The following is a 22,499-nucleotide window of genomic DNA, read 5'->3' as shown; positions in this document are numbered from 1 at the left end:
AGCTCCCTAATACCCTCAGACGAGTTCTTCATGTCTGGGGGCTCCTGCTGTTTATTTCTATTGTTCTGACTACTAAGAACCTCCCAGGAAATCTGGGACCGGAAGTCTTGGGGCAGGAAAGCTTGGGTGGGCCGACCTATGCAGGTCCCGCCATATCCAGCAGGGGGCGATGGGCACCAAGCTTTGTTGGGCATTGTGAATTCTTCCACCTATTCCCCAGAACCAAGAACCACCCCACCCCCAACACTGCGTGCTGTCAGAGAGAGCCTCTCAGGTTCCAAAGCTGTGGGTGGGTTTGCAGGCACAGCTCCTTCCCACACCCCTGACTTTCCTAGTTCCCATCAGCCCCACTTCCCAGAAGAGGAGCCTCTTAACATTGGTGGCTTTGCCTCAGTTTCCCAGTGTGTAAAATAGGTGTGGCTGTCTTTGCCCCCTCCAGAGATTTCCCACAGGTGAATCCCTGGCAGGAAGGACAGGCTGTCAAAAGCAACACTGAGAATGGGAGAGGCCATTCCAAACCCGGAGCAGGCAGCCTCCAGCCAGCTGCCCACCCCCCTGGGCCGCAGGGTCCCAAGCCATCCCAGATCTTGGTCCCTGGGTGCCCGCTTCAATTCTCGCACCAATGAGGGGTTTCCCAGCCCAAGTGGAGGACTTCCCCACCCTCTCCTGACCCAAACAGCACAAATGAAACACCATAATAAAAAATCATGTCTTTATTGCTTGATTAATAAACTGACTTGGAGAGGCAAGAGTGGGGTGTGTGGCGAACCACCCAGCTTTGATTAGTCAGAAACTCCTGTTAACTGTATACAAAATGAATGTTACAAAAATCAGGTAGAAAACAGGGTCAGCAAAGCAGCAGTCTTGGGGAGGGCTCAAGGTCCCTGGGAGGCTGTGAGATGGGCCCAACTTGGCCTCTGGGGTGTGGCTGAGGGACTCCAGGGGCCTGAAGGGGCCACACACACACCCTTCCCTACACAGCACATATGGTCTCTTCCGTCCTCGCTTATGCATTACTACAAAATTACCCTCAAAGGGGCATAAACACCACAGGCCATGGCATTGCCAGAAATGAAACAGGCCCTGAGCTGAGCAGTGAGCACCCCCTTCCCCAGCGGCCTGGCCTGGAGAAGCGGTGCCCTTGATCCCCACGCCAAGGAGGGTGGGCAGGCACAGGACCTCAGAGCTGGGGAGGGGCTCCACTCCCCCAGAGAGGCAGTGGCCGTGGGAGGCCTGAACAGGCCACCAGAGCCAACACAGCCGTGGTTCCGGCCAATGCCAATATAGGGAGAATATCCACAGTCCCTTCCAGCCGCTGCGCAGAGGCCGGAGCGGTGCGGTCCCGGCACCGTCCAGACAGGGGCGCTAATTGGGGTAGCACATGCAGCACCCCGTGCCTGCCGCCTCCACGCTGGGCTTGGCGCCTGGCCCCAGAAGTCCGTCGGTGACAGAGTGCTCCATGATGATGTCCTCCACCCGGGTGATGTACAGGAATGTCAGCAGCACCCCCAGGAACTGAGGAACAAGGGCAGGGCGGGTGAGACCCTGCTGGGGATCTGGGTGGCTCTGGCAGCCCCCAGCCCGGGCCCTTCTCTACCCTCCCAGGAAATCCCAGAGACCCTCCCTGTACCCCATCAGCAGAGGCCCCACCATTCTGGGACTCCTGTCTCCACCCCGGCTCTGCCATTCATTATCAAGGGGACCTTGGGCAAGTCACTTAACCTTGCTAAGCCTCAGTTTCCTCCTCTGCAAAATGGGCATGATAATAGTACCTACCTCACTGGATTGAAGACGGTGGTGCCTACGAAGCCCTTGGAAGAGCTCTATAAGCAAACTCTTGTCATTGGTGCTCTCCTTCTGGCCCTCCAGCCCAGACCGATGGTAGGAGAGCCTTCGTCGCCCTCTCTGAACCGACACCTTGCCCACCATTCCACTTCCAGCTCCCACCCCCGGCGGGACAGGGGCGGGGCAGGGCGGGGGGGGGCAGCCCACCTGGGGGAGCAGGATGCCCAGCAGGAGGCCCGCCATGATGGTGTAGTTGTCCATGAACCAGATGAGCACAGCGTTGGTGCAGCCCCGCACGTAGATGACGTCCTGCACGCTGAGCCGCTGCTCGGGGAGGAGGAGCCTGGCTGACCCGCTCGCCTGGCAGAGCCCTAGCCCCAGCCCCGGGGCTCGCTCCTCGTCCACACAAGTCCCTCAACCTGTCTGAGCCTCGGTTTCTCACACGCAGTAGGAGCAGATGGCTCCAGACCACTGGGTCTCCGTGGCGATAGCGTCCCCTAGAGAGTACTGAGGACATGATGGTGGCACTTGTGGCTGGCACGGCAGCTGGGTTTGGGGACTTGGGGGATGCGGAGCTAAGGACAATCAGACTCCACAAACAACTGCCCTGCCCCCCTGCCTCTCAGAAGTCGGCCGGGGCATCCAGACGGCTGAAAACCCATCCAGAATTACCTGAGCCGAAAGGACAACTCCAGGGACTCATAAACACCGAAGTGTTTTCTGCGTGGTTTTGCCACGTGCAGATACACAGCACACACACATATATACACTGTATGTAATTTTGCAGAAATACTACTAAAGAATATACATTCAAGAATTATTATATTGGGTTTGGAATTTTATCAAGAATTGTCTGCCATTTTAAAGATCCGGTCCTCGGTCCTCGGCAAAAATAATGCCCCTGGTGTTGGCCTTACCAGCATGGCTCCCCCTCCCACGTGCCAGCTGCCCCTGTGGGGCAAACCCTTCCCTGCTTTGTGGTGTGCTCCGTTGTATCTAATGCCTGAGCATTTCCATGTGCAATATGCTATCTGATCGCAAATTGTTCTATTTCTCCTTTTATGTCAGATCTGTCACTTGTTCTGAAATTAGGTGTGTAGGCAGATTATGTTATCTGTGAATTTCGAGATAATTAACTAGGGCATTACCAGATTATTATTATAAAATCTGGCCTTTGGGTCTGTTGGCTTGAGAACCTCTGCTAGTCCACGACTCTCCAACAGAAATAGGGGTCAGAAGCACCTGCGTTTCTAAACACGTATGCCTAACAAGTTCCCCGGGCTAATGTCACTGCTGTTTTGGGGACCTCACTTCGAGAACCACTAGTCACAGGCATCTCAAGTCGTCGTGATTTTTAGTTCCCTTCTCAGCACCACCAGCGGGGTGCTGGGCTAAGGCAGGCTGGGCTGGGCAGGACTGGGCACACGGGGATGCAGGGTAGGGTGACAGTATGGGCAAGGCCTTGGTGACCTCCCACAGGCAGGCCACAGTAGGTGCTCAGCAAACACAGCCAGGCAGGCTCTCCCAGCTGGGGGGTTCTTGGCTCCCTGAGTCCTTCTGTGTCTGGGCACAGGTGGAAAACCCTGGCAGTCCCCGACTCCAAGCCAGGAGCCCGCCCCCCCACCCCCCTGCCCAGGGACCCTACGCATCCCTCTGGGGATGGGACAGGAAGAGCAACTTTTCTCAAGGAAAGAGACTGCAAAGACATTACCTCCTTGTCAATGGTTTTGTAGCCGCACATGGTGTTGATCACTTCTGTCTGAAACAGAAATGGGTATTAGCTGCCACTTACATCGTGCTTACTGCGAAGGACTGTTGTCTCCCCTTTTCCCAGGACCTGGTCTACAGGCAAAATAACCTCCCTCCGCCTAGACTGTACCCCAGGTGCCCTCAGACCCAAATCCACCCAGGGTCCACTTAACACTGCTCAGGTTTTGTGGTTCCTCTAGGTGCTGCGTGCAATGCCCATGGAGAGGGTCAGGCCCGGGAAGCAGGTGCATAACAGAATGACGGGAACTGTGTTTTCTACCCTACGTGTCTGCTCTTCCATTCATCAACTGAACAAATATTAATTGGGCACCCGTTATGTACCAATCCCTGTTCTTAGGTGTTGGGAATGTATGAGAACCAAGGAAAGTCTTTGCCTTCACAGAACTTACATTCTAGAAAGGGAGACTCCCAATGAGCATAATAAGTATGTAGACGATATGGGTAGAGGAGTAACCACATGGCACGGTGCTTCCCAGCCCTCGAGGCAGGGTCCCTGTCCTCAGGCCCAGACCCCTCCTCCGAAATCACCTCCCCTGCCAGGAGAGCCCCCTCCAAGGAGGGTAATAAGAGGCATCCATGGTCTTTCCAAAGGTAAAGTCTGCCTGGATGTGCCCAGAACCGAACTCTCCAGAGTCTCTGCTGAAGCTTCCCAGGCCCCGACAGCAGCTCTGCTCTGAGGCTGCTCTGCAGTCTCGTCCATCTGGCACAGGGTCAAGGTCAAGAAGAGGACTCCTGAGCAGCCCAAAGATGGACACAGCAAAGTTCATGAGGGCTCTTCATGCGTGCTTCCTCTCGCTCTGGCCCAGGGCTGATGAGCTGGGCTATCGGAGGTCTGGGAAGTGAGTGGGAAGGGGAAGAGAGAGCCCTGGAGGGACAGGCCCCCAAAGGGTTACCAAAAATGAGCGAGTGGAGAGCTCTACAAATTGGACACAAGAGTTCAGAGGCAAGCTGTCAGAGACTGTTTAGTGGAGCAGCAAACTGCCTTCCATACCAAGTCTTGGGGACATCAGTCAGTGTAAACAAGTTTCATAACCCTGTGTGAACTCCGTTGCTTCAAATCCTCTGTGGGAAGCCAGGTAGAAGACATTCCCTTTAAAGCTGAGAGCTAGAGTGTAAGGGTGACTTTCCTGGAGGGACTGGTTTGCCTTCTTCTGTTGAATGGTCAGAGCACATCTCCCTTTTTCCTCTGACTGCCAGGAAGCTCTAAACCACCAAGCACAAGACTCTAGCTTCTGATTTTTTTAAATTTCGTTTTTGTTCTCCTATGTATTTCCTGTGTGTTCATTCAGATCTGTGGCTAACTGAAATAGTGGACAGTAAATACGTTTGTACACACATTCTATGAAGGCAGGAAACATCCTCTTTTCTATTTAGACAAAATGATGGTGGGATTTTGAGAGAACCAGAGATAACCCACCTCATGGTCCCATCCAGACGCCAGCTTCACGGTCCACTTCTCTGCAGGGGGAATCCGTGCTTATACTCCCGGCCTGGACTTCTCCCCCAAACTCCAGCCCCCTATATCCAAGTGCCTTTTTGACCTCCCTGCTGGAAAATCACAGAGGCTCCGTAGACCTGCCTCCCTGCTGTCCCCTCTCAGGCAATGGCAGCCCCGTCTTTTCTTGTGGCTTGGGCCAAAACCTGGTGTTCCCCTTGATTTCTCTCTTTCCCCCGCCTCCTACATCTGATCCATCTGCAAATCCTGTTGGCTTGTATTTAAAACAAAGCCAGAATCGAACCAAGTTTTTCCACCTCCACTAAGCCTCTGGTGTGGGAGACACTGGGAGGAGCTTCCCAGAATCCCCCAAAATGTGAAAGCACAATTGGGAGGAGCCTTAGCTGTCAGTCCCTTGTGGTGATTGTCACATGTGGTTGTTGTTTTAGGTGTCAACTTAGCTGGGCCTTGGGGTGCCCAGATTCTTGGTCAAACATTATTCTGGGTGTTTCTGTGAGGATGCCTTTCAATGAGATTAACATTAAATCAGTAAACTGAGTAAGGCAGATTACTCTCCCTATAATGGTGGGCTTCGACCAATCAGTTGAAGGCCAGGTAACAGGGAATTCTTCTGCCCCTCCCCCAAGTAACAGGGAGTTCTTCCTGCCTGACTAGCTGCAGACCTAAGCTGAAGCACTGGTCCTTCCTGGCTCTTGAGCCTGCTAGCCTTTGGACAGTAAATACACCATCCGTTCCCCTGGTTCTCAGGCTGTGGGACCCAGACTGGAGCCACACTGGATACCCAGCTGGTTGATTCCTCCTACAAACCCTGCTTGCCCCAGGATCTCAGGATCTACTTCCCTGACAGTCTGACCTGACATGGACCACTGTGCCAGCTCCTAACCAGACTCCCCATGTCTACCTCTGCCCTTCACAGCTGTCAGAGTGACCCTGAGGTAAGGCCTCAGTCAGATCTGCCACTCAGCTACCAAAGTCCTTCATTTGACTCCCAGGCACTCACGGGAATACCAAAGTCCTGACCATGCCTTCAGGATACTTGGGTCCTCCCTGACTTAATTTGCTACTTTTCTGCTCCAGCTGAAGCTATGCTGTTTCTGCAACACACCAGGGCAATTCCCACCTCAGGGCCTTTGCACTTGCTGTTCTCTTTGCCAGGAATGCCCATCCTCCAGATATATCTGGCCTCTCCCTTTACTTCCTTCAGGGTTTTACTGAGAACCTACGTTCTCAGTGTCTGAAGTTGCAGTCTTCCACACCCCTGCTTTTTCTCCTTAGCCTTTACTACCTTCAAGCATCCTATCTGTCCCTTATTGCTTGATTTCCTCAGTCTTCCTGACTAGAACATCAGTTCCATGCAGGCAGAAGGTCCTCCATGTATTTCCTGCACCCCCAGAGCCTAGAATCACATGGCACATAGTAGGTCCTCAACAAACATCCATTGAATGAATGAATATACATAGGGCTTGATCTGGACAGCTTGCCTTGGGCATTCAGGTGTCACTGCCCTATGTCTGCCCTATGTGATGAAGGTGATGAAGTTCAGAATCACCCCCCATGGGCTTCTCTGAAAAGGCTGGGTCCTTCACCAGCATACCCTCCTTCCCAGAAAGTTACCCTAAAATGGCAGCTAAAATTCCCAAACAAACCTTCCCTCCAGGCCCAGGCTTTTTTAGGGCTGGTGCACTTGGCCCTGGCTCCCTGACTCATGCGGGGGGTCCCCCCACCCTCACTGGCAGCTGCTTGGTTTACAGAATCCAGGAGTGGGCACAGAATGGTAGAGATGTTCAAAAAGAAATTTTCCATGACTGTTCAGGGCATGAGTAATTGCGAAGCTTGCCACCTCATTCCAGTCCAGAAACCAGGCGGTTTCAATAGACGTAAGTTAAACACAGAGGACCGACGATGCCCGTCCTTTGTAAGTGGTGACTACAGAGGACCAGGCTCCCAAGTGGCCGTGGAGGTGACAGCACTGAGCGGGGGGTTCCAGCTGGGGAGGGGTTGTGGCTGGCATAACATCTCACACCCCTTCCCAGGTGCCTCCCAGAGAGGGCTGAGGAGCCCGCCGCCCCGCGAGGCCTCCCTGGTGGGGACCCATCTCCCCGCCTCCACGTAAGGGTCTGGAGCACATCTCCCACGATGGCAGCCTGTATCTCATTCCAGCCCCGCCAATCCTGGGCCGGGCAGGCACCTAAAGCTTTGGTGTTCCAACTTCTTCATCTGTGCAGTGGATAAAAAAAAAGGATCGACCCCACGATGCTGTGGAAGGAGCTAAGTGAGTTCCCACGCCTAGAGAGCCTAAAACAGACCTGCACATGGCAAATGTTCAATAGATAGTAATGATTGCGGCTAGCAAAGATGACCTTCCCCGCCCCCACCCCCAGATGTACCCCTTCCCATGGCCCTGGAGACTCTGGACGCCTTGGCAATGACCACTGCCTCCTGCCCGCCCCCGTTCCTAAAGGGAGAGAAGTATCTGACGGGTGGGGGTGGGTACCGTGTTTCTGACGCAGCAGGTGTAGGGAACCCCGCAGGCCAGGGGTCCCGGGGTGTTGCAGTCATGGTACTGGTTTTTGCTCCAATCCCGGTAGTCTTCCCCGCCACAGCACTTGAACTGAGGGGAAAGCAAGCAGGGAAGGGGGCTGCCGTCACCATCGAGGCCCTGGGCGCACACCAGGAAGGGGACCCACCAGGAGACCCTGCAGTTTCTGATCGGGTCACCTGGGAAGGGGGGGAACCGGAGGCGGTAGTTGTCAGCCAGCTGCCCGAGAGGTAGGGAGCACCCCGTCACTGGAGAGGCATGCAAGCCAAGGCTGGGCAGCCTCTCGGAGATTTACTGGGCAAGGGGGACTAGATATTGGAGGGAAAGTCCTCCCTTGACATCCCCATTTTCATGTCCCATGACAACTGCTCAACCCTTGAAGGTCCCAGAGACTAGGATTCTATGGATGCCCATAGCCCTGAGGCCCCTATGTCACAGCCACCCGTCAGCTCTTAGCACAAGAGAACACACACTTCACGTCCTGCCACGGGCTCGAGACTGAAGGGGTGGCAAGGAGGCCCTCATTTTCCCCTTAGCTTAGCTTCTCCCCCTGCACTGGTGCCAGCACCCTGGGAAGTGGTGACTCCACTGAGGGGCTGATAGGCGCCAGGCATGATGGTGGGCACTGGAGTGACAAGGGTGAGCCAAAGTGACACGGCCGTCGGGGACAGGCTCCGTTGGGGAGACGGAGTAACCACTACATGGAAAGGTCAGTGGTAGTGCCATGCGCCAGGGGCATGGGAAAGGAGGAGAGGGGAGCTGGGGGGCGGCTGTGCGTTGGGAGGTCAGGAGAGGCCCCTCTGAAGAGATGACATTTCATCTGAAACTGGAACAGCAGGAAAAAGCCAGTCAACAGTGCATGGGCCCTGCACATGCGGGCTGAGCTGTAGGGGGGTAAGTAGCATGCAGAGGCTCATGTGTTGGGAGCAGGGTGAGCAAGAGGGGAGGGATGAAGTAGAGAGGCTGGCCCTAGCCATACCACACGGAGCCTAGTCAGCCAGGATAAGTAGGGAGCCGGGATTGCATTCAGAGTGATAGGGAGTCATGGCAGGTTAGCTAGGGGAGTGACAGGGTCACAGGTCCCAGAGAAACACAAACCAGACAAGACACCCTTGTCCCCACAGTGCCCTCTGGCTGTCCGTTCTTAGGACCTAGCAGTTCCTCCCCAAACTGCGGTTCAAAGGGCATTTGCTTTGCGTTCAAGAGTCAAGAGACCAGAGATCAAATATTCATCCTCCCATTCTTAGCTGTGTGACTTTGGGCAAGTTGACCAGCCTCTAGGGGCCTCAGATTCTCATCTACCAAGCAGGAAGAGCCCTGCCGGCCTTGCACAGCTGAGCTGAAGATACTGACGTATCCTGACGTGAAGCACACAGCCTGGGGCCTGGCACCGAGCATGAGTCACCGCCCCCCCCCATCCCACCCTGGGAGAAATGAAATCCCCAAGCCAGGGGAACACTGGTTCCAATAAAAACATCACACTTCATCCAGCGGCTGGAGCTGGCCGACACACCCTTGGCAGAATGGGGCTTCCCAGCAGCTGCACCTGTTGTGACTACAGCGAAGGCCTGAGCCAAGGGAGTGGCCACTGCGGGTGGCCATGGGCATGGGGAGATGTGGTTCCCCCTGGGGACGAGGCCCAGGAACCAGGCCCACTGCAGCCCCCTAGACTGTGTCCCAGGAAGCGCCACCAGGGCTGAGTATTGCCTAGGAGAACACGGCGGCAGTGCTCACCACAGTCTAGGGGCAGGTACCCAGCCCCTGCTTCTGATGAGACCCTGAGTGAGACTGATATGCAGAAGCCATCAAGGGCAATGCCAGTCTGCCACTGCTATTATTATAACGTCACAGATGCAGGGGTTCTTGGGGGAGGGACAATGTCCCCAAAAGATGATCATTGCACCGAAAGAAGTGTTATGGAGGAAAAGGGGAAGTCATGTTCTGTTCCCCAGTGCAGGGGGAAGTGGAATCAGGGAAGAGTGCTCTCTAGCTCAGGGTTGTCCCTGATGTGCAGGGAGTAAGCTCCCCATCACTGAAGGGACTCAGCAGAAAGGTCTCTGAACTGGGCAGCTTGGAGGTCTTTCTCCATCCCCTCAAGGAAGGAGGATCTTAGGCCACTGGAGAAGTATACCCTGGGACCATGCAAGGTAGCTTGTAGTTAGAGTGGACCTTATTATTTATATATTTATTTATTTTGATGGTGGGGGGGATATGTATGTGATTAAAGGGAGGCAGGGAGCGTAAGGACTTCTGGGCCAGGCACGTGGACAGAGGACTGGTTGAGAAGGTCAAGCCCCACCCTTGGTGCCCATCCATGCCCCCGCCATTACCTCCCAACGTGGCCAGGCCCTGCTTTGGGAATGGATAAGCCACTGCTCCCTATCCCCTGCCCTCCTGAGTGAGGTCCCGAGCTGGGGGCAAAGGGCATGGCAGGTGCATCTCTGACCCAGAGCATCTGGCCCACCTTCTTCTGAACGAAGTCCATGATGTTTTTGAAGTCCAGATCGTCATAGTAGTTCTCGATTCCTCTTCGAATGTTGTCATTCAGAAAGTCGATGGTCTATTTCGATGGAGACATTATGAAAGAAACAGACAACCCCCGACCCCCTCAAGGTCCAACCCAAGAGCTCCCAGAACTCAGGACTAGAAGAGAGTGCTCACAAGCCCAAGTAGCCCCCACCCCACCTGCACTACCTTCCTGCCCACACACCCTCTCCGGACCCCGGCGCCCATCTGATGCCTGGGTCCCTTTGCCATGTCTGAGCAGGAATGATTCACCCCCTTTCCTATACAGATCAGAGAGCTCAGGCCCCAAGAGATGGGGCTCTGCCTGGGGAAGCAGCCACACCCAGCTGGGACTTGGCTGGCCCGGGCCCCCGCCTGGCGCCCTTTCCACTGCCCAAAGACCGGCCCGAGCTGAGACTGTCCTCCAGACCCCCTCTCTGCTCTTCTCAGCTATCCAAACTCTTGTGTCATGGATAAGGAAACTGAGGCCCAGAGAGGGGGCCTGATTCTCCCAGGGCATGGCAGGCTGGTTAGGGGCCTGGCCGGGACTGGAAATCAGCTCTCCTGACTTCCCCAGTGGGCCACTCTTCATGCGGCAGGGCTCGGTGCTGAACGACAAGGCCCAGTTGCCGCCTCGGGCGGGGACGCTCCCCACCGGGAGGGGCGCTGGCACATCGCCTTCTCCCGGTCACACTGGGCCTTCTGGATCAACAGCCAGGCTGTTGTGCTGAAATCCAGGAGCACAAAAGGCCCCACAGCGGGAAGGGGTGGGGGTGGGAGGGTGGGCAGCCCAGCCCCATGCTCCCAGCGACAATCGGGGCTTTCAGCACAGGGAGGCCCGTGGATCTCCAGAGATTGTGCTGGTACAAAGGGGGCATTCTTGGCTCTGGAGCCAGACGATCCCCGGGGGAGGCGCCTGCAGGCGCCACTGGGGAAACAGGGCCCTGGGTTCCAGGCCTGGTTCTGCCACTGCAGGCCCCACCACCACCTGCCCTCTCTGAGCCTCAGTTTCCCACTTGTGAACCAAACCTGCAGGCCTATCTTTGTGATAACTCCCAGCTCTGAGGGTCAGAGACAAGACTGAGAGGGGCCGTCAAGGCCCATGGTCAAGAACAGTTCCAGCAGCCACCCAGGCCTCAGACGCCTCATTTAGCCGCCAAGCCTCCACTTCCTTCCCTGCCAAATGCGGAGCACAACCTCTGCCTGGGAGAGATTTCAGTTTAGATAAACTAAAGCTACAAATGTGCTTAGCAAGGGGCCAGGCACATGGTAGGCCATGGTATTATAGATCTTCCTCTCCTTCCAGGAGACATATACCCTCCAGTACCACTCCATAACCGTCATATACATCACTGGAAGATGGCTAATCCCAAGGGAAACCAAGGCCTCAGGTCTTGTCCAAAAGGCTTCCTGAGGTGGAAGCGGCCTCCCAAGGAAGAACCAGCCCGTGGCCTCAGACCCCTCACAAACACCTGCAGCCAGGAGAGGTAAGCTGACCAAGGTGGCCCCGCCAGTCGTTGGCAGAGAAATGCTAGGAGCAAGGTGGCAAACTCCCAGTGCGGGGTCCTCTCCCCAAACCATCTCCAGTATCAGGAAGAGAGAGGAACAAAGGGTACCTCAGCCACCTCCTTCCTGACACTCACCCTGCTCAGTCAAGGCAACAAAGGAGACGGGCTCGGGGAGACCTATCTCTGTGGCCAGGAGGACAACCCTCTGCTGATGAAGATCAGCCGCTCAGAAATAGACTGGGGACCCCAAAACCTGACATCAGCATCCAGTGTGGGGGGGCACGGGGGCAGGGGCAGGCCGTCTCCCCCATGAAAGACCGCTAATTTGCCAGCCCTCAGTCCCACACTGATCCCAGGGCAGGAGCCTGCTGGTTGCACAACCTGGGCAGGTCAGGGACCCCACGGCCTCAGGCCTACCCTACTCAGAGACCCTCAGGTCATGAAGGCTTTCCAATCTGGGGTGCCCACTCTTCTAGGGGATGAGGGGACAGGCCAGCCAGCAGGAGCACAGTTGGGGCATCTAAGAAACAGGACATGAGGATTGGGGGGTCAATCCACCATCCAGGGTAGGGCAAGGGAACAAATTCATGGCATTGAATGGCATGCGGGAGGGGGTCCACGGCTGTACAGAGGTGGGGGTGGGGGGAATGCCATGGTCAGGGTCACATGCATAAGGGGTGTGTCAGCTTGTTGCAGCTGACTCTCGGGGCATTGCAGACACAGTCCAAGTCCTCCATGTCCCTCTGCACCCACCCCAGCCCAGTGGCCACCTCCCGGCCCCTCCCCTGCATGACAGATTATCTGGACTTCCCCCAGGGCGGGGCGGGGGTTGAGGGGCCTGGGGATGAGGGCAGGAGGCCCAGGGCAGGGTCAGCACAGGGAATGCCCAGTGGCCCAACGAGGAAAGGTTCTCGCCCCCTCTTCGGTAAGCAGCTCTGACCATCCTCCCTAAACCAACTCAGTCACTGGGTACTTTCCAAACCTGCTGATGCCAAAAAGGCCTCTGTGAAAATCAGGCCTCCCATCTGGTAAGCTGAGCTGGGCCCCTACAGGGATGGGAGGCCCTGCTGGAGGCCCCTCCAAATGGGCAGGAGGAACAGATGGCCCCAGGCCCGAGGGCAACAGCTCCCCAGCCCCCTCAGGGACCTCTCTGGATCAGGCTTGCTCTTGTGTGCTCTCACATGTGTGTGCGCGTGTGTGCGTGTGTGTGCGCGCGTGTATATACCAGAGATGCGAGGAAACTTAGGTGGTCCTTGTGCCATGATGGGGCTGAGGAGAGATGAGAAACTCCAGTGAGGCAAGCAAGCTGCCCAGCTCATGAATTTAACTGTGAAGTGCTCGGCTGTGCTCAGCTACATTCTGCGGGACTGTGGGGTGCAGTAGGGAATCCTCATTCCTCTGTTCCTCCCCTACCCTGAGACCAAACTCCCAGTGCCATCTCTGCCTGCTCAAAACAAGCTCACAGCAGCAGGGCCAGCTCCAGCTAGTGCAGGAAAACCACCCCCCACAACACCCCCCTCCCGCCCACCCTCCTCCAGGGCTGGCAGAGCTTCAGGGTCCACATGGCCTGGGCTAAAACTAAACTCAGCAAAGGGTAAGCAAACATTAAAGGCCACAGGATTTTCAGAGTACACTGTTTAAACCACTGGAGGCAAGCTGCAAAGAACTGTCCTTTCTAATTCTTTCTTCTAAATCTAATTCTAAAGCTCTCCAAAGCCTCTGGGCATAGCTTCCAGGAGAGGTGCTTAGTGTTTTTAGATGAATGAGGAATCAAGGGGGTGGGGCATGCAGGCCCCCCACTCCCGAGGCTGAGGAGCAGGGGGAGGAGGGCCCTGGGAGCCTCCCTCCTGGCCTCCAGAGATGGACCTTCTGCGGCTCTCACCCTGAAACCCAACGCTACAGGGGTCCCCGCTGACACCAATACCAGCCCAGTTCTCACAATGTGAAGGGGGCTCCCCCGCTTGGCTGTGACCCCAGCATCCTCTGATCAAGGCCAGGAAAGAGGCCACTCCTCACCCTTGCCTTGGCAGTGGAGGGAAGGTAGAGTCCAGAAGGTCTGGGTTGGGGGTACAGATGTACCAACCACAACCCAGCACCCTCTGGGTGTCCCACGCAGCTCTGCCTGACTGGGGACATATGGGCAGCAGCTGCCCTGTCCGACACTCCTGGAACACGCTGGAGTACTGGTAGGTCACGGTGAGACCCAGACAGTCATGAGGGTCACGTTGGTTCTCCTCGCACTAGTTGGGGTCAGGGCGCAGCACTGCTGATGCCCGGGCCCTTGGGGTTCCATGCCCAGCTCCCCAGGGCACAACAGAGAAGCCACTTGAGTCTGACCATTAGGTCGTGCCCGACAGAGGAAACCCCAACTCCATCCCCAAGGTCAGGGATGGAGTTTTGTCTTTATACCCAGGTGTCTGTTGGTGTTTGGCTGCCAGGACAGCTATGGCCTGCTCCCTTCTTGACAACCAAGCGTGAGGCCATTGGCCTACTTTGTCCTCCATCTGGCACCACAAGTGGATTCTTGGATTTAATAGGTAGCCTGTGTGGCCAGACTTCTCAGAGTATGGCTCAGAGAAATGTTTCTTCTCTTGGCCAGGAGAAAATGGAATTGGGGGCTCACTTCCTCCTGGCAGCTGATCTGCATTGCTCCCTATCCTCTCTCCACCTCACACTGCCCCTTCCTGCTGCTGTCAACAGCCCACCCTTAGCAGTGGCCAGTCTTGTGTTTTACGTTACAGTTGGAAGAGACATTATTTTCCTTTATATGGTATTTCCCCCCATGATTATAAGAAAAAGAGGATTTGGGAATCTTCTTTTGGGAAGAAATGGGAAAAAATGTCAAAGAGAAAATAAAAATCACCCTAGCCCTACCCCTCAAAGGAAATAAGAGTTAATATGCAAAGAATTCTATTTTCTCCCAGATTGCTCCTATTTTTTTTAAGATTTTATTTATTTATTTGACAGACAGAGATCACAAGTAGGCAGAGAGGCAGGCAGAGCAAGAGGGGGAAGCAGGCTCCCCACTGAGCAGAGAGTCCAATGTGGGGCTCGATCCCAGAACCCTGAGATCATACCTGAGCTGAAGGCAGAGGCTTAACTGACTGAGCCACCCAGGTGCCTCTCCAGGACTATTTTTTAATGGCAAAGATCTGACTGCATTTGCAGTTTTGTATCTCGTTTTTCAGTTATTTTGAATTATGTATCATAAGCAGATGAGAATATGGCTCACCCTGAGCCTCCGAAGAGCTGAGAGCCCTGATGATGGGGGTCCTTCCTGGGCTGCACACAGAGATCCTCTCCTGACAGGACCCCATGAGGGGACATGCCATCCAATCCTCAGGCTTTGGGGATAATGAGATAATGAGAAACTCTTGGCACTGACCTCGGCCCGTGGCGTCCTCAGCCATGAGGACTAGAGAGCTCAGGAAGAAGGAGTGGTGGGTGTCATGGCACCTACTGACCTACAGGGCACTGGAAGATGTCAAATCAGCCTGCGTTTGTGAGAGCATGCTGGAAACCAAAATGGCTGCTCATTTAGGGGATGGTTTACGAAAACAATCAATGCTGCTGACCACAACCTGGATCTGGGCTCCAGCTAGGAAAGCACTGATCCAAAACTTCTGGATCCATGCTGGAGTCCAGTGACTGCACAGAAACACATCCCCACGGACAAATGGAATAAACGCTTCTCTCCCCTCTGGCTGCAGAGACAGGAACCAACACCCCGATCTTCCAGCTCAGAGAGGATGGTCTGAAAGGCGGGAAAGGGGAAAAGGGAGGAGCAGGTAGTGACACCAGACTGGAAAGGTAACTAGGGGGCAAAGACAAAAGGGAAGTAAAAGAATGTTTTGAGACAAACGAAAATGGAAACACAACATTCCACACTTTGGGGATGCAGCAAAAGCAAGAGCAAAAGCAAAAAGCTTAGTTCTCAGAAGGAAGTGTGTAGCAGTGAACATCTACCTTGAGAAAAAAAGGAAAGACCTTGAATGAAAAATCTCACTTTTCACCTCAAGAAAACAGAAAGAAAAGAAAGAACGAAGCCCAAAGTTAGTAGAAGGAAGGTAATAACAAAGAACTGAACAGAAATAAGTGAAATAGAGACTATAAAGACAATAGAAAATATCTGTAAATTAAGGGATGATTTTTTAAAAGATAAATAAAATTGACAACCTTTAGCTAAACCAGGAAAAAAGAGATAATTCCAATATAAAAGCAGATATGAAAAAGGAGATGTCACAACTGCTACCACAGAAATATAAAGAATCATAAGAGACTACAATGAAAAATTACCCACCAAAAACTGGGTAACCGAAAAGAAATGGATAAATTCCTAGAGCACACAGCCTACCAAGGCTGAGTCATGAAGAAACAGAAAATCTGAATGACCAATAACAAGTCAGGAACTAGTAAACTAGTAAAACTCTAGGGCCAGATGGCTTCACTGGTGAATTCTACCAAACATTTAAGGAATAATTGATACTAATCTTTCTCAAATTCTTCCAAGATATTGAAGAGGAGGAAACACTTCCAAAGTCATTAGAAGGCCAGCATTCCTCTGATACCAAAGCTGAGTGAGGACACTATAGAAGGAAAGAAAATTATAGGCTAATATCTCTGATGAATATAGCTGTAAAAATCCTCAGCCAAATACTAGCAAACCAAATTCAATAGCACATCAAAAGGATCATAGCCATGATCAAGTGCGATTTATCCCCGGGATGCAAGGATGGTTCAACAGCGGCAAATCAGTCCATGTGATACACCACAATAAAAATGAAGGATAAAAATACGATCATTTCAATAGATGCAGAAAAAGCATTTGACAAAATTCGATATCCTTTTCTGACAAAAATGCTCAGCAAATTACGTATAAAAAGAATGCACCTCAAGGTAACAAAGGCCATTCATAAATCTGCAGCTGACATACCCAACAGTGAAAAAGTGAAAGCTTTTCCTTTAAGATCAGGAAGAGACAACTGTCCACTCTCACTACTTTTACTCAACATAGTCCTGGAAGTCCTAAGCCAGAGCAAGGAACTTAGGCAAGAAAAAAGAATTAAAAGTCATCCAAATCAGAAAGTAAAATTTTCTATTTGCATATGACAGGATCTTATACAGAGAAATCTTAAGCACTGCAGGGGCGCCTGGCTGGTTCAGTCAGCTGAACGTCCAATTCTTGATCTCAGTTCAGGTCTCGATCTCAGGGTTGTTAATTCAAGCCCCGTGTTGGGTACTGTGCTGGGTATGGACAGTACTTTTAAAAAAGAAGAAGAGGAGGAAGAGGAGGAGGAGGAGATCTTAAAGATTCCAGCAAAAACCTATTAAAACCAATAAACAAATTCTGTAAAGTTGCAGAATACAAAAAATCACCATACAAAAATCAGTTGCATTTCTAAACACTAACAATGAACTATCCAAAAAATAAATTAACAAACCCATTGAAAATAGCATCAGAAAGAATAAATTATTTAGGGATAAATTTAATCAAAGAAGTGAAAGATCTATATGCTGAAAATCATAAAACACTGATGAAAGAAGTTGAAGGCAACACAAATAAATGGAAAGTTATCCCTTGTTTATGGATTGGAAGAATTAATATTACTGAACTATTCATACTACCCACAGTGATCTACAGATTTAATGCAATACCTATCAAAATTCCAATAGCATTTTTTTCACAGACATAGAAAAAAATCTGAAAATTTGTATGGAACCACAATAGATCCCCAAAAGCTAAAGCAATCTTGAACACAAAAAGCAAAGCTGGAGGCAACATACTTTCTTATTTCAAACTATATTATAAAGCTATAGTTATCAATAGCATATGGTATTGGCCCAAAACATATAGATCAATAGAATATATAGACATATAGATCAATAGAACAGGACAGAGAGCCTAGAAATAAACCCAGTCATACCCACTAATTTTCTACAAAAATGCCAAGAATACACAATGGGAAAAGGATAGTCTCTTAAATGGTGCTAGGGAAACTGGATATTGACATGCATTAGAATAAACTGGACCGTTATCTTTTATCATACAAAAAAATAAACTCAAAATGGATAAAAGACTTAAAGACAAGACCTGGAACTATAAAACTCTTCCAAGAAAGCATAGGGGGGAAAAATCCCAGACATTGGTCATGGCAATGATTTCTTGGATCTGACACCAAAAGCACAGGCAACAAAGGCAAAAATAAACAAGTGGGACTACATTAAACTAAAGAGTCTCTGCACGGCAAAGGAGAGAAACAAAAAAATGAAAAGGCAACCTACAGAATGAGAGAAAATATTTGTAAACCATGTATCTTTTAAGAAGTTAATATCCAAAATGTATGAGGGAAAAAAATGTATAAGGAAGCCTTACAACTGAATGTCAAAAGACAACGACAAAAACAAATAATCTGATTTAAAATAGGGTGAGGAACTAAATAGATATTTTTCCCGATGAGTCAGAGATGGCCAACAGGTATATGAAAAGATGCTCAATATCATTCATCATCAGGGAAATGCCAATCAAACCACAATGAGATCTCACCTAACGCCAATTTGAATGGCTATTACCAAAAAGACAAAAGATAACAAATATTAGAGGGGAGAAAAAGAAAGCTTTGTACGCTGTTGGTAGGGCTATAAATTGGTACAACCGTTATGGGAAACACTATGAAGTTTCCTCCAAAATTTCAAAATGGAACTATATGCCATATGACCCAGCAATCCCACTTGTGGGAATATATCCACATGGTATGAGGCAGCATTACTCACCATAGCCAAGGAATGGAAACAATTTGAGTGTCTATTGACAGATGAATGGATAAAGAAATGAAAAAATGTAAAACGTATTTATATATTTTTATTTTTATACTGTACTGTATATCTGTCCATTGCATACACACATGCTAGAATATTATTTAGGCATGAAAAGGGAAGGAAAATATTTGTAAATATTTGTAAACCCTGTTGCCATTTGTGACAACAGGGATCAACCGTGAGGCCATTACGCTGAGTGAAATAAGCCAGACAGAAAAGACAAATACCACAGGGTAACACTTGTAATGTGGAATCTTAAAAAAAAAAGCTGGGGGGGAGTCAAACCCATAAAGCCAGAGAGTAGAGTGGTGACTAGCAGGGGCTAGGGGTGGGAAATAGGGAGATGTTGGCCAAGGGTACAAAACTCTCAGTTATACAGTGAATAAGTTCTGTTGTACACAGAGTGGCTCTAGCTAATACTGTATAATACACTTGAAATTTGCTGAGGATAGATCTGGAACATTCTCACTAAAAGGAAAGTTCCCACGTGAGGTGATGGACATGTTATTTAACTTGATCGTGGAGATCATTTCACAATGTATATGTATACCGCATCATCAGCTTGTAAGTTTAAACATGCTGCAAGTTTACTTGTCAATCACACCTCAGTAAAGGAAAAGAGAACTGAAACCAAAGACTGAGCTGCCTCTGTCTTGCTGTGTGCCCTGGGAAGGGCTTCCTAACCACTCTGTGCCTCACTGACTCTATTGATATGATGGGACTCTCCCTACCTGTCTCCTGTAGTTCATAAAATGGGAAGAAAACTGCTGGACTCCAGGGGCGTAGACAGGCCTGTGTTTTAGGTGCTACCCTGCTCCCCGCTCCCAGGCCGGGATGCAGCTGCACCCACGGGGAGTCTGGCAGGAGTCAAAGACCAGGTCATTGGAGGTCTCTGTACACCCCTGTGTCTAGGATAGCAATGGCTGCCCTGGGCTCAGCCTCCAACAAGAGAGACAACGTGGCCACAGCACTCCAGCACCTGCTCAGCAGAATGCCCAAGGGTGCCAGGAACCAAGCTGTCTGGATGGGGCGAGCTGGAGGCAGGGGAGCGGACAGACGGAACAGAACTTACACAAACTCACCGTGCTCCCCACGCCCCACTTCCAACACCAAAGCCAGGACGAAGGCAAAGGAATGAAATTATGAAAGAAATCACAGAGCCTTGGGTTGGAAGTCAACCCCACACAGCCACTAGGTTCTTGTGGGACCTTGGGCAAGTTTCTTCTCTCTCCAGGCTCCGGGACAGAGGAGTTGTTATGTAACAAGGGTCTGCCAGGGGCCATAACCACACCGGGTCCTTCGCAAGCATTCTCTCCTCAAATTCTCACACAAAGCCCTGTGAGGGAGGAATCGTAATCCCCTGGGAACCTGAGGATCTGAGGGGCTAAATGACTTGCCCAAGGTCACACAGCCAGTATGAGGCACACACAGCCAGCAACAGAAGGAGTTGGAGACCAGAAGTCCCAAGAACCTCACCTCGAAGGGTCCCTGATTCTGCCAACTCTTCCAGGACCAAGCCATCATCCCCTCCTCCCTGGACGACAGCCACAGCCTCCAGCTGGTCCCCCCACAGCCCCGCTGCCTCCCTACTGTCCATTCTCCACTCAGTAGCGAGTAAACTGTAAAGCAGATCACATCACTTTCTGGCAAAACTCTCCAAAGGCTTCCTACTACCTTTAGAAAAAATTCTGAGCCCCCAAAAACCATGGCCTCTGAGGACCTTCAAGATCTGCCCTGGTGACCCTTTCTGACTTTGCCTTCTGTCCCTCCCTATCACTCACCTGCTTCAGCCCAGTGGCCTGCACACTGGTCCACAGATCTACCAAGCTCCTTTCTGTCTCAGTGGTCCCCTCTGCTTGGACCTCCGTTACCCCTGTGCCTCACCTTATTCCCTCATCTGCCCCAGGCACGTACCTGTCACCTTTTCTGTGTTCCTGTTCTCTGGTTTACTCATTCAGTGCCCATCTCCCCAGTGGAATGGACGTTCCACAAGGAATTATCTGCCCTGCTCTAAGCACACCCCAGTTCATAGCCCAGGACACGCACATGGGTGCCCAGCATACACACGTGGCTGACACCCGCATCAGAGACCCACCTGGTTCCGGAAGATCAAGGCTACCACGCCACCGATGAGCTCAATTATGAGGCAAATCCCAAGGATGTACATGAACTGAAAAACAAAATTCAGAAATTCACTGAGAGGGGCAAGCAGAGGGCCATTTGCTCCAAGGTCAAGTCCTTTTGCTCCTTCTTCCTGTGAGGACACAGGATGTGGACAGATATTCCCCGGGAAAACCCATCTCTAGAGCTGGTCCACAGTCAGGAAGGGTGACTCAGCTGTCTGGGCCAGATGGCCGTGGAGGGTTGTCTCAGGCGTCCTCAGCAGACTCTGGGTGGAAAAACACCCCTTTGCCATCACCAGCACCGCCATGAGGACAGCGGGTCCTCACTGCAGCTGCCCCAGATGCAGGCCTGGCCCGACGGGAAGGCGGGAGCGGCATCTCCAGCTCTGCCCGCAGAGCCCCTCAGAAGCCACTTCCCAGACCCCCTCAGAGTGGGTGACGCAATGTCTGAGGCTTGAGGGACACATACCCCCGTCCCCCGCCCCTTATCACAGGGCAGCTGTTGTCCAAACTGATGTCAGCAACTTCCGGCCTCAGGCAGCCCCAGTAGCTGCTTGTTCAGGCTCTGAGCAGCTTCCCACATGAGGGACGACACTGAGGTCAAACAGACATGTGGTTGCAGAATGAACAGATCTGCCAACCCAGTCCCCCCAGCTTTGGGGAGCCATTCCTCACTTCAGAGAAAGGCAGCTCGGTGGGGCTGACCCCAGGGCAAGGACTTGACCCAAGCAGGGGTAACCCCATACCAGGGTTACCAGGAAAGATCCTCTCAATCCAGAGTGGATGGGTCTGAAGGCTGCGGGTGACCCTTGCAAAGACAGCCTGAGGACAGGGAGGCGGCAAGAGAAAGAGAGAGCCCAAGGTCTAAGCCATGGCACCAGCATGGGTTTGCTCATTACGTGAGCCAGTGACTGACTCACCACCAACATTTTTGGGGTTTGCTAGCTCCCATTCCAGTGTGTTTTCTCCCACTTGCACTGGAGAGGCGGGAGCAACACAGTTTAAATAGGACAAGAGTATCCAGATCAGACTTGACCCGCCAAAGCGGCTGGTCTCTCTCGGGCCAACATGAACAGGTAGGCTGATCCAGAAAACCCTCTAGAAAGTCTGGTTTGAGGCAAGGCCTGGAAAAAACGGGCTTCCCAGGGGCCCTGGGGCAGTCTCGCCAGCTCTCCAGAGAACTCCCGCCCCCGCCCACTGGTTGAGGGGCACCCGGGGCCCACTTACCGCTTGGAGAAGGCACAGGTTGTCACGGAGGGAAGCCAGCACGCCAATGAAGGAGACGATGAACATGATGACCCCCAGGAGGATGAGGATGATGGCTGGGGCCAGAAAGGCACTTTCAAGGGTTTTATATTTCTGCCTCTCCACCTCCGCATAGATGCCCACCGACAGGACTAGGGCTCCGATCAGCTGCAGCAAGAAAGCGGGGAGTGAGAGAGAAGAGGGACTGGCAGTCACTTGATTATCCTACAAAGAGCTCATGGGGGGCTCTGGTGCCTGCCATGGGGGGCTCACCCCCGATGACCATACACGAGGGAACCTGCTATGGGCTGAACTGTGCCCCCCGCAAAGTTCAGACGCTGCCCTCCTCACCCCCCCCCAACCCCAAGTACCTCAGAATGTGACTATATTTGGAGATAGAGCCTTTAAAGCGGTAATTAAGTTAAAATGAGCTCATATGGGTGGATCTTAATCCCGTAGGACTGGTGTCCTTATAAGAAGAAGAGATCAGGCCACAGACACACACGGAGGGGAGAGCATTTGAGGATCCGGAGAGAAGGAGGCCATTTGCACAACGAAGAGAAAGGCCTCAGGAGAAACGACCCTCTCAGACCTTGAACTTGGCCTTCTAGCCTCCAGAGCCTTGAGGAAATGAATTTCTGTGGTTGAAGCACGCGGGCAGCCCAAGCAAGACCCTCTTTAGAGGACAGTACCCAGGAGCTTGGGGCCCCTGGGATGCCTGTGACACAGGCAGGTTCCTCCCCACCCCCCCA

The 22,499-nt window shown here is 52.2% G+C and overlaps 1 protein-coding gene across 2 annotated transcripts in view; it reads right to left on the bottom strand.

The window, feature by feature from the left end:
• Nucleotides 1-698: 698 nt before the first annotated feature.
• TSPAN15 (tetraspanin 15) overlaps nucleotides 699-22,499 on the bottom strand; it is a 48,916-nt gene continuing 27,115 nt past the window's right edge. The window contains exons 2-8 of one of the 2 annotated variants that reach the window (XM_045083447.1): nucleotides 21,730-21,915; nucleotides 20,475-20,549; nucleotides 10,015-10,110; nucleotides 7,506-7,622; nucleotides 3,497-3,544; nucleotides 1,993-2,109; nucleotides 699-1,515 (exon numbers count right to left, since the gene is read on the bottom strand). In XM_045083447.1, the coding sequence (XP_044939382.1) occupies nucleotides 1,366-1,515; nucleotides 1,993-2,109; nucleotides 3,497-3,544; nucleotides 7,506-7,622; nucleotides 10,015-10,110; nucleotides 20,475-20,549; nucleotides 21,730-21,915 (789 nt within the window). In that variant the 3' untranslated portion in view covers nucleotides 699-1,365. The remainder of the gene's footprint in view (nucleotides 1,516-1,992; nucleotides 2,110-3,496; nucleotides 3,545-7,505; nucleotides 7,623-10,014; nucleotides 10,111-20,474; nucleotides 20,550-21,729; nucleotides 21,916-22,499) is intronic. The other variant, XM_045083448.1, reaches the window with a different exon arrangement.

The sequence above is a fragment of the Mustela putorius genome, unplaced genomic scaffold, assembly GCF_011764305.1.
Source record: "Mustela putorius furo isolate JIRA1106 unplaced genomic scaffold, ASM1176430v1.1 tig00000698_pilon_pilon_pilon, whole genome shotgun sequence".
Classification (NCBI taxonomy): Eukaryota; Metazoa; Chordata; class Mammalia; order Carnivora; family Mustelidae; genus Mustela; species Mustela putorius.
This window is presented reverse-complemented; position numbering and strand designations above follow the sequence as displayed.